Below are 17,469 nucleotides of genomic sequence, written 5' to 3'. Positions count from 1 at the left end.
ATCAATACCCGTTTCTTCTTTGTAAGAGAGAATCTTTGCTGTCAATCTCTTGTACTCTGAGTACTTGGAAGATGACACACAGTGTATTAACTATTGTTATTCTTTTACTATTTTAGTGTGCAATTTTGTTTTATTGTTTCATAAAATTAAAAATGGAAAAGAAAGAAATAACCTTTGTACCGCATGTCATCTCATAAAAAATTTTAAAGATAATTATATATTCACATGCAGTTGTAACAAGCAGTACAGAGATACTGTTTTGCCTTTTTCCCAGGTTTCCCCAGTGTTGACATTTTTGCAAAATTCTGGTATAATACCGCAACTGGGATATTCACCTACGTTATTCAGATTTCTCATTTTATTTTTACTCATCTGTGTGTACATATTTAGTCCTATAGTGTTTTATCATGTATCCACTATCACAGCCAAGATATTAATGGTGCCACTATCTCAAAGATGCCACAGTGTTCCCTTTTTATAACCACAACTACCTGCTTTCTTCAACCCCTACCCTCAACCCTTGGCAAATACCAATCTATTCTCCATTTCTTTCTTATTTTATTTATTGATGGTACCAGGAGCTGAACTCAGGACCTTGAGCTTGCAAGGCAGGCATGGTGCCTTTGAACTAAATCCCCAGCCCGCTATTCTCCATTTCTAAAACAAGGGCATCTGGGATGTTTTCACTTTGGTGCAATTACAAATATCACCTTCATTTCTGAACATGTACTCTCACAAATTCACAGCCACATAATTGCTTAATAAAGCAAGATTTATGTTTTTAAAGACTTTGAATCTGTATTAGTAATGGTTATTTTCAGTTCGGAGATATTGTTTAAGGAAAATCAGAAGGTTTATGGAGTTGGAAGAAGCATTTGTATTATTTGTGGGAGGAGGAATTACTGAGTTACATTGCCAGTGCCTTTTAATTTTTTTTTTTTAATTTTGGGACAAGTTTTCCCTAAGTTGTTAAGATGCCCAGGCTGGGGTTGAAATTGGAATCCTTCTGCTTCAGTCTACCAGAGTGCTAGAATTACAGATATGCACCATCACTTCAGGCTGGAAGAATTATTTTTCTATTTCCTTCATGTGTGGCCTGAGGCTGGTTACTTAACACCCACTCACATATGTTCCCCTGAGGAAAAACAGTACTTCTGCCAGAGTTGTTTTTGAGATGAATAAATGAGATAGCACATGAAGACTTCCCAGACTCTGGTGCTTTTCATACTGTAGTTTTTTCTTTCTCGGAGCCAAATGAAGAGAGAGGCATCTAAGAAAATGAAAAGTCAGAACTGCAGATTTTTTAAATGGAGTTTTAATACTCCTAAGTATTTACAACAAGAGAAAAATAGGAAAAGAATGATTCTACAAGCAGAACTTATAATTAGCTTAATGAGGCTTCTAAAGACCTCTGGGAGGGAACTGGCAAAACTTCTTTAACTAAATCACATAAGATTTTTTTCTATCCCCCACTCCCTCTCTCAATGAGGAAGGGCCTTAATTAGTTTAGCAATTCTTTTTTATTTTCAGGATCCTCTTAGCTCCATTTTTCAATAATCCAAAATTAGTGGAAGGTAGATGAATGGCATTTTACTTGGACTGAAAAAATCCCCCTATGTAAAAATATTTTTCTAATTGTTTGTTTTTAGCCCCCTCCCATTTTACCCTCTGACTCAAGAGTACCTCTTCCCATATTTTCCTAATTCTATAAGCCTTTCCAGCTTTTAAAGGACTATTTATGAATATGCAGCTCTGCCAGAGATACTGTAATTTTCTAACAGACTGCCTCATTTCCCAAGTTTTGAAATACCAGAAAATAGTTTTACTTTACTTTCTCTCTCTCTCTCTCTCTCTCTCTCTCTCTCTCTCTCTCTCTCTGTGTGTGTGTGTGTGTGTGTGTGTGTGTGTTTCAGGGGGGAGTCCATCTCAAGTCTCTTATTAAGTTGCTACTGACTTCCACTTTGAATGTCTATAGAATTCATTGCCAGGTATTTACTGCATTGTATACCTACTTGGTTTCTGACCCCATGCTTCACACTGTGGAGAGTGCAAAAGTGTACATGCCCAAGCTGGTTCCCTAAAGAATTCTTTAGTCTGAGGGAATAAAAGCATATTCACAAAACATTGCAAAATAATAAACTAGAGTTATGCAATACTGACTCAATGTGAGATGGTTATTCAGAGAAGTTGTTTCAACCAAGGAAGAAGAAAGCTTCATGGAGAAAGTAAGATTGCAGAATCAAAGAATAATCAAGACCTGCATAGATTGAAAGGTAAAAGAAAAATAGTCACAGCAGGGAGAAATCTTGAGTAAAAATGTGGAAGTAGGGTTCAATTGTGCCAGGTGTCTAACATCCACTTAGAATGAATATCTGATCTTTGTCTTTGTTCCTCATCTTTGTATTGTATTATTTGGCTCCATTCCACTTTGCACACAACGCTTCCTGCTCTTGTGAGTTCTGTATCACTTCAGCTCTCCACTACTTACCTTGTCCTCTCTATATAGCTTTACCCACTCTTACGTGGTGCCCAATACTCAATTCATTAGAGCTTACCCTTCCTCAGCTACAATTTGTGTGCATGACTTAAATTACTTCTATTTCAAAAGCATCATCCCTACCCAACCTTTACTAGCTCTGAGTTTCCTACCTCAGTACCAGCCCAGAGGTGGACGTGTTCCTGAAACTTGTCTAGCCCTGAGAAATTGGACACAAAGTCTAACTAGACTAGTGCCAAGTAGTGCAGAAACCAATTCTTTGATGGAGAAAGGGTCTTATGACCAAACAGAGCAATATGGATTTGATTTAGTTAGAAATTATAGTGACCATGCTAATCATTTACTTCAGCAATTCAGGACAGAGGTTTCCTTTGACTAATACTGAGAAAGCAGAGCCCTTCAGATGACAAGGTAGCTGAACTACTTTCCCTGATTAGAGGAGGGTCTACTGATGGCCCAGTGTGGCACACTTTCATGGTAAGCAGGCCATCAAGGAAGACATTTGATTTATCCTCTCCCAAAATGTTTGTTGTACTCCACGCATACTGGCTTCAGGATATTTGGTTTGGAAGCTGCTAGTCCATCCTCTTTAGAGGCTTCTGTTCACTCTTTTACTGGCCTTGGGGGATTGTAAATTCAAGAGTCAGGGACTATCATTAAGTTGGCCAAAACCAAAGGGCAGTGTCCCACTGCTGAACTATATTGCACTAGTGTACGCCTCACCACCACCGCTGGAATACCAGGTGCCATTGCCCCTCACCTTCAAAGGAACTCAATGTCATAGTCTTGGAAAGAGCCTAAAATAGGGGAAATAATTTGGCTAGGCATAAAGCTGGAAATTAATAGAATTAATCAGAATATATAGCACGTTGGAGACAGCAGCTATGATCTTGCTCCACAAATCCTAGGCTATTGGATGAAAAGGTTCCTTCCCACTGTCACCACAGACTTTTCAAAGAAGTCAGTCTAAGAAAAACTAAATATACCATTTTACCCATATAATGGAACAAAAAATAGTGCAGCCTGAACATTACTATGAGGTTAAGTGATTGTTGATCTTTAATTCATTGAAGGCTGAGATCATGTTTCTTATTGCTCTGACACAAAATAGGTGTTCAGTAAATGCTTGTTGAAAGAACAAATGAGTCACAGTAACAATGAGAGTAACATTTACTGAGCCTTACTTATAGGCCAGACATGGTTCTGTGTAGTTTTCAGGTATTAATCAGCTCATTTAACCCTTAAAACAACTCTCTAAAACAGGTCTATGAGCAATCATATTTTATAGACCAGGAAAAAAAGGATCAGGAAGATTGTTCCTTGCTTGAATATATATAACTCATAAGCAAATAAGCAAAAGAACTTGAATGAATGGCTTTTAAAGGAAGGCAAACACACTCCAGTTCTCTCTTGAACATTATGGTCTCAGTGTTCATAATGATCCACCAAGGAGACTATGAAGCAGATCGAAGATACTTTATTATTATACATTATTTCTCCTTTCTGGGGTGTCATTGATGCTCAGAATTCTCTATTACCATCATCAACATATGCAAAGATCACTTCTTTCTTCCTATTGCAATTATAGTCATTCTTTAAGATTCCCTTCAAATTTCACCTCTTTGATGAAGCCTACCTTGAATATTACTAAAGGAGAGGACCTCCCTCCCAGTTTGGAGCTAAGATAGCACCACACTCATTTGGGACCTGAAAGCTACATAGAACTATGGTTAAGAGGCAGATTTTAAAGTCAGAGAAGGTGGGATTTAAATTCCAGCTCTACCAATTTACTAAGAGTGTGATTTGGGGCAAGTTACTTAACCTCCCAATCAAGGAGCATGCTCTTTGAACTAGAAAGAGAATAAAAGCCCAAGAGAGATGAAGATATAATAAAGGAGTACTTAGCAGCATTCAATGAGTTCAAGTTTCCAGACAAATTACATCTGAGGCTACTGAGAAAATGTACAGATCACAGCACTAGTCTCAGTAACCTCTGAGGAAATTATGGCAAAAGGAAGAGATGAGAGGTGCAAAGAAACAAGTAAACATTCTAATTTTTAGTGAAACATGTGGTGATATTGGAGGGTGCACAACATAGATTTTGGAAACTGATGACCAGTGAACACACCAATGATCCTTAGCAGAACTGTAAAATGTGCTATGAAGCAGTTCATTTGGGGGGGCTTTAGAAGGGGAGCAGAAATCAGTAGCAGTAAACATGAGCTCACTAAAAGCAAGTCATGGCTAACTAAGCCCACTTCCTTTTTGAAAGGGTATCTAGAGGTGGCGGGAGTGGGGGTGTGTGACAAGAATATAAAGCATAAAATGTAAAATATTTTTAAAAGCCTTATATATCCTCATAGAGAAGATGGCAAAACAGGAGCTGGGTGACAGTTGAAGTTACATGGATTGTTTCAAGTCTGAACATACTTATTAAAAGTGATCATTAATACGGGAAAAACTCTGAGATCATGCTGCAGTATTCTATATTGCATGCTGTCTCATTCAATACTTTTATTAGTCTGGGTGATCAAATATGCAAGTAAAAAAATTGGTGGTGTAGTCTGCATTTTCAAAAAGGGTAATATTGCCTTTGAGGGAAAAAATTGGTGTTTGAAGGGTAAAAAAATACTCTTTTTTATATAGAGAATATAGATAACCCGGGTGTGGTGGCTCATGCCTGTAATCCCAGCACTCGGGAGGCAGAGGCAGGAGGATTGCCAAGTGTTCAAGGCCAGCCTTGGCTATATAATAAGTTCAGGGACAGCCTGAACTATAAAGTGAGGCCCTGTCTCAAAAAACAAACAAAAGAATATAGACATATGTGTAGCACGTAAAAATATTTAGAATTCATCTGTGGTATCAAAATGTTTAAGAAATGTCAGAAAAAAATGTCAAAAAAGGCTCTTCTGGGGTGCAAAAATGTAAACAAAAGGGGACTGAGGAAGAGTATAGATTGAACTAAACAGCATAATGATTACACAGCGCAGAATCTAAGTTAAATTAAAAGTCAATTGTACAAGCATAGAATCAGCCGCACAAGAGTAATTCATGCACGAAACCACAGAGGGTTTTAATTAAGCTACAAGCTACACATTGAGCAGGTTTATGTTGAAAACACAACCAGAGTGTTAAAAGATCTGGAAATCATATCCTATAAGAAATAGTTTAAAAGAACTCAAGATATTTATCCCAGAAGAACAATGACTTGGAGTAATGTGATAGATACTTTAAAGAATGGCCATATAAAAGAGGAATTCAAAATAGCTTGGGTGAAGTTAATTTTAGTTGATCTGTGAAAGATAACTTTAACTAATGAGAATGCTCAAATATGGAATAAATCTTTTTATGGAAGGATAAACTTTCCAAATTATCAGGAAGATATTTCTGGACTGATCAGAAAGGTAAATATAGCTACTAGGTCTTCTTTTAATTCACATATTTTATGGCTTCTTACTTATTTTAAAGTTATGTAAGTTGAAAAGATATCTGAAGATGAGCTCATTCCAAACATTTTCCCTTAGTTTCAAAACCAAAATTTAGGAATATTTGGCTAAGAAATCTCTCATTTTTGAGCCAATTTAGGTACCAATATTTAAAGCCTTAATTTTCCTAGGCTCTGGAATGTTGTTTTACCTCCTAACTCTAGCTTGATTTTCATGCTGCTCTACAGGGCACAGAAAAAGCTGTGGGGAAACGGCAAGGTGGAGGTCTCAGAGTCTGAGTTGCATGAGTGTTCAGGTCTGTTTCATGAAAATATTGGTATGGGCCAGCAAAATGGAGAGTATGTTTCCTTTCCTTGTTAGGCTCTATGTTGCTCACTTGTTCTGGTTCTTCCCTTCTCCCTCTCTTCCTCCTTCCTTCCCTCCTGCCCTTTTTTCTCACCATCTCTTAAATATTCGACTAGCCAGAAGCAGAGTTGTTTCAGGGTCGGGGCAAAGGATATTAATTTCAGGTTTACAATGAGCAGCATGCTCACTGGGAAAGCAGGTGAATGAGATGGGAGCCTTCATAGTTTGCAAATGAGAAATTAGAAAAACAACTTGAAAAATCATACGCCCAGAATTGTGTCCTGATGAATGTCTCAAGACAAAAGGGACAGGACCTTGGCTGGGATGTAGCATAGTTTTAGTGGGGGACTGAGCACCCCACTGAAGCCTCTTGGATGGCCTTTCAGAGCAAACATAATTATTTGCTCTGCTTTTCATCTAGTACTGCTTGGCAGAATCTCAGTTGTGATGCTGCTAGAAATGAAGCTTTTCACAGCTTCCATGGAATCGTACTCCACTTGCCTTCCTGTTACCTACTCTTTCACAAACTGATTTTTTCTTTCTTGCACCCCATTAGGTGCTCTTTCACCCCCTTTCTCACTTACTGAAGTCCTCGTCACTATCAGATATTCCTACAAGGGCCATGTCTGCAGCCTAGCTCATAAGAACTCTGCCAACATGTTAATATTTTTCTCTGTATGTCCTCTCTCAAGTAATATCCATATCTGCTGTATTAACTCTGGGACAGAAGTCAGAAACTTAGCAGATCCTCTCCCTGAAAGTGCTATTTCTCTTTGGAACAGGAAGACCTTTCAAACGTGGCTTTCTGGGTTTTCCAGTTTGCGGGTGGGTGGGTCTGGAGTGGGCATCCCGTCTGCACATCTGGCAGGGGAGCCTTCCAGATTTTCCTCATGACTCAGGATCAGTTTCTGGGCGGAGCAAAGTCTCCTGAAGTTGTTGCAAGGCGCCTCCCCCTGTGAGTGGAGCTTGGTACAGCTCAAATAGTTTTCAGGTTAAGAAAGCCAGAATCTTTGTTCAGCTTCACTGACTGAACAGAGTTAGTGAAATTACCTGGTTAAGAGCAGTGACAGCAGCAGCAGCAGCAGCAGCAGCAGCAGCAGCAGCAGAAGAGCTCCTGAGATAACTCAGGTGAGTAGAGAGGGTATTCATAAACAAAGCTTAGAGTTTTCTTTGCTAGATAACATAGCATATTAGAGAGGTGATGGAACTTCAACTTTATAGTCAATCAAACTTTGTGACTATAATTTTATAGTCTGTCTGTATCAGATGTGTGCATGTTAATAGCAGTTTGACAACTTCAAAAATAAAGGAATTTTTTATTGTTTGCTTGGAGTGGGGGCGCTATTATGGTTACCTGGCAATAAGATTTTGGGGAGGCTATCTGTTCAGTGTGTTTGTGGGAGTGTGTGTGCGTGTGTGTGTGTACATGTGCATATATGTACTTGCACACATGCATATTTTTTGGTAAATACTTGGTAAGTGAGGACAGATCTGGGACAGAGATATGAGGGGAGAAAACTGGATGACAGTCAGGGGTTCATTTTAGCTTCAGCTGTCCCACAGCTAACAGCAAATTACTGAAATGCAGGCAAAATCTTGGAGCCATACTGTATACAAAAGGCGTAGCAGTGGGGTGTGCAGACTGTAGGCTGTTGCACAGGAGGGAGTGGCATCCTGGGCTGTCTTCATTCCTTGTCTGCACAGCCTCAAAGGGCCCTTCTGACCTGGTGACAGGTTGATCTTGGCTATTCCACTGTCAGAACCTGGCCTTGTTTTATTTCCCTCTTATTTTCGCTTTGGTTTAAATTTTGATTTGTAGTTGACACCCCCTCTTCTCACATGCACACCCACACACACACACACGCACACACACACACACACACACACTACACTGTGCTAGGGGCTTCACTGAGCTTGTTGACTGGAGCAGCAGGAAAAAGAAATGGCTGTGAATTGCAATTGAAATAATTGGTTCTGAAGATTTAGAACTCTAAGTTTGGTGAAAAGTCCATAGGAAAATTCAACAAATTCTGTTGTTCTGACAGTCAATTCTGGCTTTAGGTTAAAGCATCCTGGTTTGTATCAATGTTTTATTGAAATTCGGTTAATGCTTTATTTGCTAATCTCTGTTGTGAAATTAAGGACACTTTACAGTCTGAATAAACAAAAACATTCTTTGGGGACTGCTAATTAACTCTTGCATTTCTCTGGCAGTTGTATGTGTGTGTGTGTGTGTGTGTGTGTGTGTGTGTGTATTCATGTGCACATGTGTGCTTGAGTGTGGATACTTTGAATTTGAATAGCATTCTTTATTAGTTTTTACAGGGAAAAGCCTAAACACTTACACAGTCAGGAATAGGTTAAAAAGCAGGCTTTTCATAACCTTGGGAGTTTTCAGTCCCTAAATTAAGAGCAGAAATAGCCCCTTTGTGACCCAAAACAGTGTTTCTTTGACTAGCCTAGATTTGAAATCATCTCACCTTCTGACAGCTCACAATTCAAAAACAAAACCCCTAAGTACATTCTTGCAAGAAGAGGACAATGAAAATTTTCAAAACCAAAGTCTTGCTTGAACTTTGGGGTTTGCATGCTTTCCTCCACCACCAGTTTTTTGAAAAAGAAATTATGGTGAAAAGAGTTAGTAGGTTCCAGTTTTAGTGCTGCCTCTGTGAGTGTATAATCTTGAGCAAGTTCCTTCACCTTATACTAAAAGAAAGGAGTCATATTAAATGGTTTTCTGAAAGTCCTTCCAGCACAATATTTTATAAAACTCAGAATTAGATTCTCAAAGTACTGTAAAACTTAGACTTATAAGATAGGCTTATTCAGCCAAGAGGGCAAATCAGCCAAAAAAGAGAGGTGGAACAGGGAGTAGAGAATTGCAGAGGGGCCATTTTATGTTGGCCTTTTTAATGTCAGTGTGTGTGTCTTGTTTTAAGCATATGATCAACTGTCCTCAGTTTCTACTGTGGACATAAAAGGGATGTAATTCACTAAAAATGAGTTTTCCAATACCACTACCCCATGCGATCTTTATCCTTAACAGTTACAAAGAATCCTCACTCATAAGCATACTTAATTTCAGGAGATCTCCCCAGTAACACCCTGAGGAGGGCAAGGCAGCCATCATGTTTCCCTTTCCTTATGGTGAAACTGATAGAGATGTTATACACCTAAATGGTGGCACTATTGACTACCTGTGCTCATTTAAAAATTTTGAATTGCTTTTTTTAAAATTTGCTTTTCATTGTTCAACAATGGAATTAAAAGAAAACGTTTGTTCCTATTTTCTCTTTAAATTTCTTTAAACAGAGTCTTCTCTGGGCAGAGTAGGTGCATCTACATAAACTGGTGGCCTAGACCCGAGGACCTTTGTGGTCCTTTTCAGATCCTAGATTATCTGGGCAACAGTTTGAATCTGAACAGCTGCATCTAAGTTCCCTAGTAGATGCATGTCTACAGATATAAGCTATGACTCTGCCTGTGTAACTATCTGTGCAAAGTTGTTTTCTGTGTAGCATGTGTATGTTGAATTTTTACTACTTCTTTCTAGCCAAATCCCATTTCTCCCAACACACCACCACCTACTGTGGGGATGAAGGACATTGAGTACATCTAAAGTGTGCCTAACTCATGCCAGAGCAGAGTTGGGGCTCCTATACTTAATTTGTATGTAAAATCTTAGTTGGTTTTACCTCGGATTCTTATAAAAAATACACAACAAGGGTGAAAGCCATTGGGAAAAGGGAAACACTAGCCAAGGACAATACACCAGAGCCATGTTTTCTCCTCTTCTCCCCCGTAACTGCCCTCACTGTCTCTCCTACTCACCCAGATCTAAAGTGATTTGTAATCCACTGACCCCATTTCCAAAATGAGATTTTTTTTTAGAGCAAAGTTCGGTTTCTACTCAAAAGTTGACCTCCAGGTAAATAAGCAAGTACTTTCAGTCCAAGAATTTGTCTAGCAACCCAATCCCTTCTCTAGTGAGAAGCAAACATTCCCTCTCTCAGCCACAGTATTCCATGTGGCAGACTCCCTGGGACTTCTGGCAATTCCAGACTCTGCACCTTCTGGGTCAGCCCCTATCCTTGCCTTGGTAGACATGGTAGTCCTCACATTTTTTTCTCTAGGCAGTGGGCCCAAATTCAAGGAAGGCTGCCTAAGAATATGACATCAGTGCTAAACCCCACACTCTGCCTCACTTAGCCACACATGCCACTAGCCTTCAAGTCACAGGGTCCCTCTTTATAAAAGTCTGCACTTCCCTTGTTATCCAGAGTCTCTCTGGATTATACTCAAAGCCCTAAATTTTATTCTGTCTGGCGATTTTCCTAATATGTGGTCTTTAAGTTAAGGGCTCCTTCCTCCTTGTCACCATTAGGTGCAGAGAGTCAGTAGAGGAGCATGGCCTTCCCATGACATTCCTCTTCTCCAATAGAAAAACTGTTTATGACAATCCCTCAGAAATTTCTGGGTTTCCAGACATTTTCTGATGGTTCATGATGAATCCCTGGATATAAAGTGTTCAGATTCTCCATGGTCATCAAATCACGGAAATAAAGAACCTTTTGAATGTCCAATATGGCAGCAAATTCTAGGCAGAATGCCTCAAAGTTGGACATCATGTTTGCTTTGGAGGGTTTCCTCATCTGAACTAACAAATCTTTTCTTTAAAAAATGCAGTGACCAAAAGAAGCGGCATGGTGTGATGGAAAGCCACACACCAAATCTGGCAATACACAGATGGGGTTTGAGTCAACCCTGCCTGTTTCTAGCTACTCTGACTGCCATTCGTTCAGGTACAACATGAAAGGCACAGATTCTATCTAAACAATATAGCTGCTACAAAGAGAATATGAACTAAAATGTAAAATGCACATTTCACTTGTAAACTGCCCTACAAACACTGATTTGCTACTTAACACATTTATCCCTTCAACAAATATTTCTTGAACAATGTTTGTGTGCCCAACTCTGTGCCAGGCCATGAGAGGACTTCAGTGTATATCTTGCATTCTTGGAGTGCTTTCTGCTTATTCAGAACTACTTTTACTTTACCATCTCAATCAGTAAACCACAAATTTTCCTGATGAGAAAATTAAAGTATAAAGAGACCAAAGTTGTAGAGCAGACGGGATACAGTTCTCCTTTTGCTTAGTCAAAAATAGGGATCATTTTACCATGTAAATCCAGCAGAATAGGGGTTTACAATTGTATTCTAATGAAAGTTCAGACTCATAGCCTGCTGTTCTCTATTTACTGAGGGTTCCCCAAATATCAGTGCCCTCATGCAAAATGCAGTCTATCAAGGTTTGACCCATTCATACCAGTTATGCATTTTGTTTTCGAATGAATGGACTGGGATCATACTGGTTTTTAAAATCAAACCTAACTTTTTTTTTCAATTGACACTGCTTCTGTCTATACATAGGCCCTATTTACAACAGAGATATCTTTTTCAGACTCTTGCCTGCCTCACCCTTTGACTGAGTAGCAAGAGAGACTTACAAGAGCAAACAGCTTTCACAAGAACAGGAAATTACCATTTATCCAGAATGCTCAAAGACTTGGAGGTTCTGGCAAATTAAGTGTCTAATTACCTAGTTGCAATCCACCAAACCTTCTAGGGAAAGCAAGAGGCATGGTGGTGTTTACTCCTGAGTTGTAGCACACATGAAAATTGATGTGTATTTGTGAGCTTTAAAATAGGAGACTGAACAAGCATTCAGGTTGACTCTGATGTTGTTTAACAGAAAATTATTATTGATACTACCCATGCCTTCAAATACAATGGAATAAACTATTATTTAAAACACATGAGCATACTTAAATCTGATAAATGGAAAGCACTTCAGTATTTTGCAGTGTCCCCACTGTACTGAATTTGAAAAGACATTGTTAATAAAGAGGCTATGGAAAATTTTCAAATGGGGAGATTTCTTTACCCATGAGGAACTTTAATCTGATCTCAAAAGGATGTCAAGGGACATAGTAGAGAAGTTAGACTGATATTATACTTTTTATAAAATAGCAATTGTCTCACAGAGAGCTTGTGAAAATACTTTTGAAAGTGCTAATGGAAAAATCTTGGATTTTTGTTTGTTCTGGCAAATTTTGTCCATTTTTAACCCTCGTGTGCTCACAGAATATAGACAGTCTTAAAATATATTTTTGAAATCCTTGCCTTCATGAAAATATTACAATTCTATCATTATTATTGAATGTCAGAAGAGGATCATTAAAATCATTACACATTTAACTTTGTGAATTAAATAAGTGCATTGAAAATCCTATTATTGCCCCAAAACTATTTAAAATCAAATTGACCTTTCAGATTATCTTTTTACAAACCAGTTCTTAAGGGAAAATTTGAGTGAGGGACACTCTGACAGAGTCACTACATTCAGTCTCTGTTTAGCCATATGAACTTTTTTTCTTTCCTTCTTTTTTAAGAAATCAACAGTGTGTTGCAATGAGATAAGGATCTATGGTCCACCAAATTAGTGTAATTGAATTTTGAGGTCTGCCTTTTGATTTTAGAGTCTGCAAATGATTGTACATTAAACTTTGAAGAACAAAAAAAGCCATATAATCTTTCTCTCTTTCCTTGTCTTTGCAGGCCATTTACTAAGCTCTGTTCCTTACATTAGGATTTTTGACCAATAGTAAAACATGCAAATGACTTCAAATGATAAAAGGGACTTAAATGAGTAAAAGGATTTTTAGAATTGAGAGGGGCTGCTTCTCCCTTTGTGGACAAAGTGTGTGACTCTTTGGGAAACCAAATTATCCTGAACATAGTAAAGTAACTATTTTTCCTTTATCTTAAAATTTAAAATTGAACTCTGCCTTGAACTGTTCCTGGCCAATATAAATGGAAGATTTCCCTTTAAATTATGATGATTCATGCTCAATTTGAAGTCTTCTTTGTCTATTTCCCCAATAAGACTGTTAAGATACATATTGTCCCAGTTGGCAGAAAAAGAAACTGAAGGCCTAAAATGAGTAGATACCTTTCACAAGGCTCATATTAATTAGTTGTAGCTTGGTCCTATTTTTCCTTGAAAATGGTGACTTTATCCTTTAAAGATAAATTTCAAACTTTAGGTAGAAGTAATTGGGATGACTGCAGTTTGGGTAATTTCAGGTAATCTTTGAAAAATCTGAACACTTCTTCCTCCAAAGGCATTAACAATTTTTCTCATTCTAGGCGTAATTTGATGCTATGGGTCCTCCTCTGAAGCTCTTCAAAAATCAGAAGTACCAGGAACTGAAACAAGAATGCATCAAAGACAGTAGACTTTTCTACGATCCAACCTTTCTGCCTGAGAATGATTCTCTTTTTTACAACAGACTGCTTCCAGGAAAAGTGGTGTGGAAACGGCCCCAGGTAACTTCCTCACCACCCCCTTTCTCTCTCCTTGACCTCCTTTATCAAAACTATGCCTGACCCACTCCATTACAGGAGGCTACTGTATAGATCAAATTGGAAGTCAACTTTCTCCCTGTTTCTGTCCATTTCTTTCTGTTCCTCTGTCTCTCTGTCTCTGACTCTGTGTCTGTTTCTCTCTTTTTCTAATTGTATTGAAGTATAATTGACAAATAAAAATACATATATTTATCATGCAAAGCATGATGTTTTTGTATACCTACACATTGTGACCAGAATTTTAGCCAAATTTATCAGATTAATAATTTTTAAAAAGAGCAACAATGGAAGAGGAGATATATCATCCTTATTATATTTTGGAAGTCCATTTAACTAAATACGATAATTCAAAAAAGAACTATACTTTTGTCTCTTTACTAAGTTACTAAGTAACTTTAAAAAAATCTCATATTAGTGAGGAGAAGAACTCCCTATAAAATGAGTATAAATGAACTCTACAGGGAGAAGATGGATTTTGCATAGGGGGAGGGAGTCTTCCTTGCTGCTCTTTGGATAACATCACCTGTATCATCCCACAATTGGCCAGGTAGGCTCTGCATAGAACTTCAGTTGTTTACCACTTATTAATAGTAATTATTAACATCTGTCATGGTTCTCTGTGGAACATCTATGTCGTGTCTCAAAGCAAGTCACAGAGCTCTTGCACAAGCACTATATGAGTGGGAGCTCAGTGTATGAGATATAATTACAGAGTCTGGATAATAAGTATCAAATTTGCTATATCCAAAGGGCATAGCTGGATAGAATATTCTACCAGGGCTTCTTTGCAATGTGGGCGACCAGATAGGCCACAGAGAGCTGTTGTGAAATGAAAGTTCTTGAGCCTTCACAAAACTCTGAAGACATTCTATAGTATTTAATGAAATATGTAATGGTGTCTTATAATAGAACCACTTCATTCACTAACTCAGTGTTTGCCTTCTTTAACAAGCCAATTGTGTGTGATGTGTGTGTGTGGTAGTAAAGATTTTTTTTTTTTTTTTTTTTTTTTTTTTTTGGTACCGGGGATCAAACTTGGGACCTTGCGCTTGCGAGGCAGGTGACGAAACCACTGAGCTAAATCCCCTGCCCTGGCCTTTACTTTTATTTGGGGACAGTTTTGCTAAGTTTCCCAGGCTGGCCTTGAATGTGTGAACCTCCAGCTTCAGCCTCCTTTGTGCTTGAGATTATTGGCTTGCTACACAGAAATTGTCAGTTTTTATTTGCAATTTCCGCATTTTAAACTCCTAAATGGAGTTCCGAGAGCTACTTCAGTTTTTGCTGGTTGCCACCAGGTGGTGCCAAGATACATTAATTATATTGTGTCTTCTTTGGTATGCAAATCGAACATATCTTAGTATTCCTTCACAAAGAATAATAGCCATTGAAGGTGTGAGACTGGAAATTGGGGTGCTGCTCAGGGGTAGAGTGCATGCTCAGCATGAACGAAGCCTTGGGTTCAATCACTACCAAATAAATAAATAAGGAAGATGAAAAAGAAAATGACAATAGAAGTTCTTTCCATCAGTTGTGTTTCTCTAGTTCTTGACATCCTTGCAGATCATTTTGCTCTCCTGTAATAAAAATCTGAGGAACATTAGCAAAATTCATTAGCCACTATTTGGGTATGCACAGCGTAAGACTTTTTTCTTCTAAAAATACTTTGAGAAAATTGAGAAATTTTGTCTGGGAGCCACTCTGATGAGTGGATGGTCATAGTGGGGGATATCACTGTATTGTGATGGTTGGATATAAATGAAAGGATACCCAGTGTGTCCAAATAGCTGAAAAGGAAGCAGAAAAATGAAAGAGATTTATAGGTGAGTGTCTTTGTAGAGTAGGACTGACTTGAACATATTTGTAGGCTAATGGACAGACAGTAAAGAAGAGGTTGAAGAAGATATTGAACATACAGGAAAGAGAAGTAATAAGGTCCTGACAAAGGTGGGAGAAGGTCGGGGGAAGCAGGGAAATTGCAAATCAGGGTGAAACCATTGCCCAGATGTAAGTCAAGCAGAAAGTGATTCCTGTGCTTTCCAGTCTTTAGACATATCCTTCCCCTTTCTCTTAGTTCAACCCTTTGTTCATTACTGTTACAGTCAAATTTCTGTGGATTTAAACCTAGATTCATTAGCAGGAGTGGAAAAAACTTAATAACCAAGACAATAGTCCATTGTTTCTCTAGGTAAGTGATACAGGGATGACATAGGAGGTGAAATAGGACCTCTAAATGATATAAGGGAAATATTACCATTCCCAACCTGTTAGATGTCTGATATGCCAAGTTTGTGTACTCTAAATACAAAGAATGAATTCTAGGAACAAAGGAGGATTAAGACTAGGAAATGTTTATTGAAAGGATAGCTCCTGAGAGGCAGGAGGGCTCTTGAATGGGTAGCCAAAGATTCCATCTTTCAGGGCCAGTTTTATAGAGCAATGGGTACAATGTGGGTTAAAGCTATGAACAACCGATAAGGTTGCAAGGTGATAGCGATCCAAGGGGAGAATAAGTCATGTAACAAGTACATATGGAAAGAATAAAGACTTTTTCTAGGAAATGATAGGTCCGGAGGACTTGGTCTCCCACTGGAGTGACTGATGTATAACTAGACTTCATTAGTCCAAGTGTTACTTCTTATTTTGTCCTTTGGGGAAATATGCAGACCTGGATGTTTCATCTTTATCTTGAGGCCTGGGTTCTAAGAGATATGTATCTGGCCATGGCTGTAATATGTTTTTGTCTTTTGTGTTGATGCTGTCAAGGGCCCAGTCTTATCAGACTGCCTATAATACTTTTACCTAACTTAGCTGTCTATAATATCTCCCCTTCTGAAAAGATATCCCAAACTTCCATGAGGGGACAAGGGACAATGACTATTCTGTCTACTTAGGGCTGAAGGGGTTGTAATTGTGATTGGCAGTCAGAGATGCTTTTCCAAGTGTCTATCTAAAAGTCTTCCATAGACATAATGCATTCTTATTTTTGGTAAGCATATAGTTTTAAGACTGGAGGAGACAAGGTCAATGAAACAGTTAAGTACATATGGGCCAAATAAAAAGATCAACAAGACTATCATGAATATATCCAAGAAATGTTTCCACTAAGAAAAGCCAGTAATAGCCTTCCACACAGAGCATACAGAGAAGGTCCAGGGAATTTTAGAATTTGACATTGCTTTAACCTGTCATTTAATACCTTAAATAGCCATTGATATATTAGTAGAACTATTAGGAATGTACACACAACATCTAGCTTTTACAATTTTACAAGTGCTGCTGTCAGAATGTCTAAAGCCATCTGATTTTGGAGGATGGCTTGCCTTATTAATGTTATTTCTTCACTTAGGAGAAAGACTAGTTGAGGTGTTAAGGCCTATTGAGTATAGTTAGTCAAGGCCTCGATGTGTTCTATGACATCTTCTAATCTTACAGAAGGGACAAAGATAGAAGCTAAATGACCATACCAGTGAAACATACTTCTAGACCACTGATGTTGTAGACAGGGTAAGTTCGTAGGCTTGTTGCTATTTTTTGACACTCTTGTCTTATAACCACACAAATCCCAGTGTGAACCTCCTTATCTATCTAGGGGGTTGGCAGGGCTACAAATTAGTCCCACAGGACCACAGAGTGGCATTGGGTGACTTCCCATCTAATTCTAGGGCAATTAAATCTGTCTGTTGCAAGCCAGTCTTTGATTTTAAAGCTATAGTGTGTATGTATGTATATGTGTGTGTGTGTGTGTATAT

General features: G+C 38.4%; 1 protein-coding gene across 1 annotated transcript in view; it reads left to right on the top strand.

The window, feature by feature from the left end:
- The first annotated feature begins 7,253 nt into the window (after positions 1 to 7,253).
- Positions 7,254 to 17,469, top strand: part of Capn6 (calpain 6) — a 34,896-nt gene continuing 24,680 nt past the window's right edge. Inside the window, exons 1-2 of the mRNA XM_010603085.3 lie at positions 7,254 to 7,416; positions 13,502 to 13,681. Of these exons, the coding sequence (XP_010601387.1) occupies positions 13,517 to 13,681 (165 nt within the window). The 5' untranslated portion in view covers positions 7,254 to 7,416; positions 13,502 to 13,516. The remainder of the gene's footprint in view (positions 7,417 to 13,501; positions 13,682 to 17,469) is intronic.

Source organism: Fukomys damarensis, unplaced genomic scaffold, assembly GCF_012274545.1.
Source record: "Fukomys damarensis isolate Sample0158 unplaced genomic scaffold, DMR_v1.0_HiC HiC_scaffold_39, whole genome shotgun sequence".
NCBI classification, from domain to species: Eukaryota; Metazoa; Chordata; class Mammalia; order Rodentia; family Bathyergidae; genus Fukomys; species Fukomys damarensis.
The sequence above is the reverse complement of the archived record's forward strand: the minus strand, read 5'-3'. Positions and strand labels throughout refer to the sequence as shown.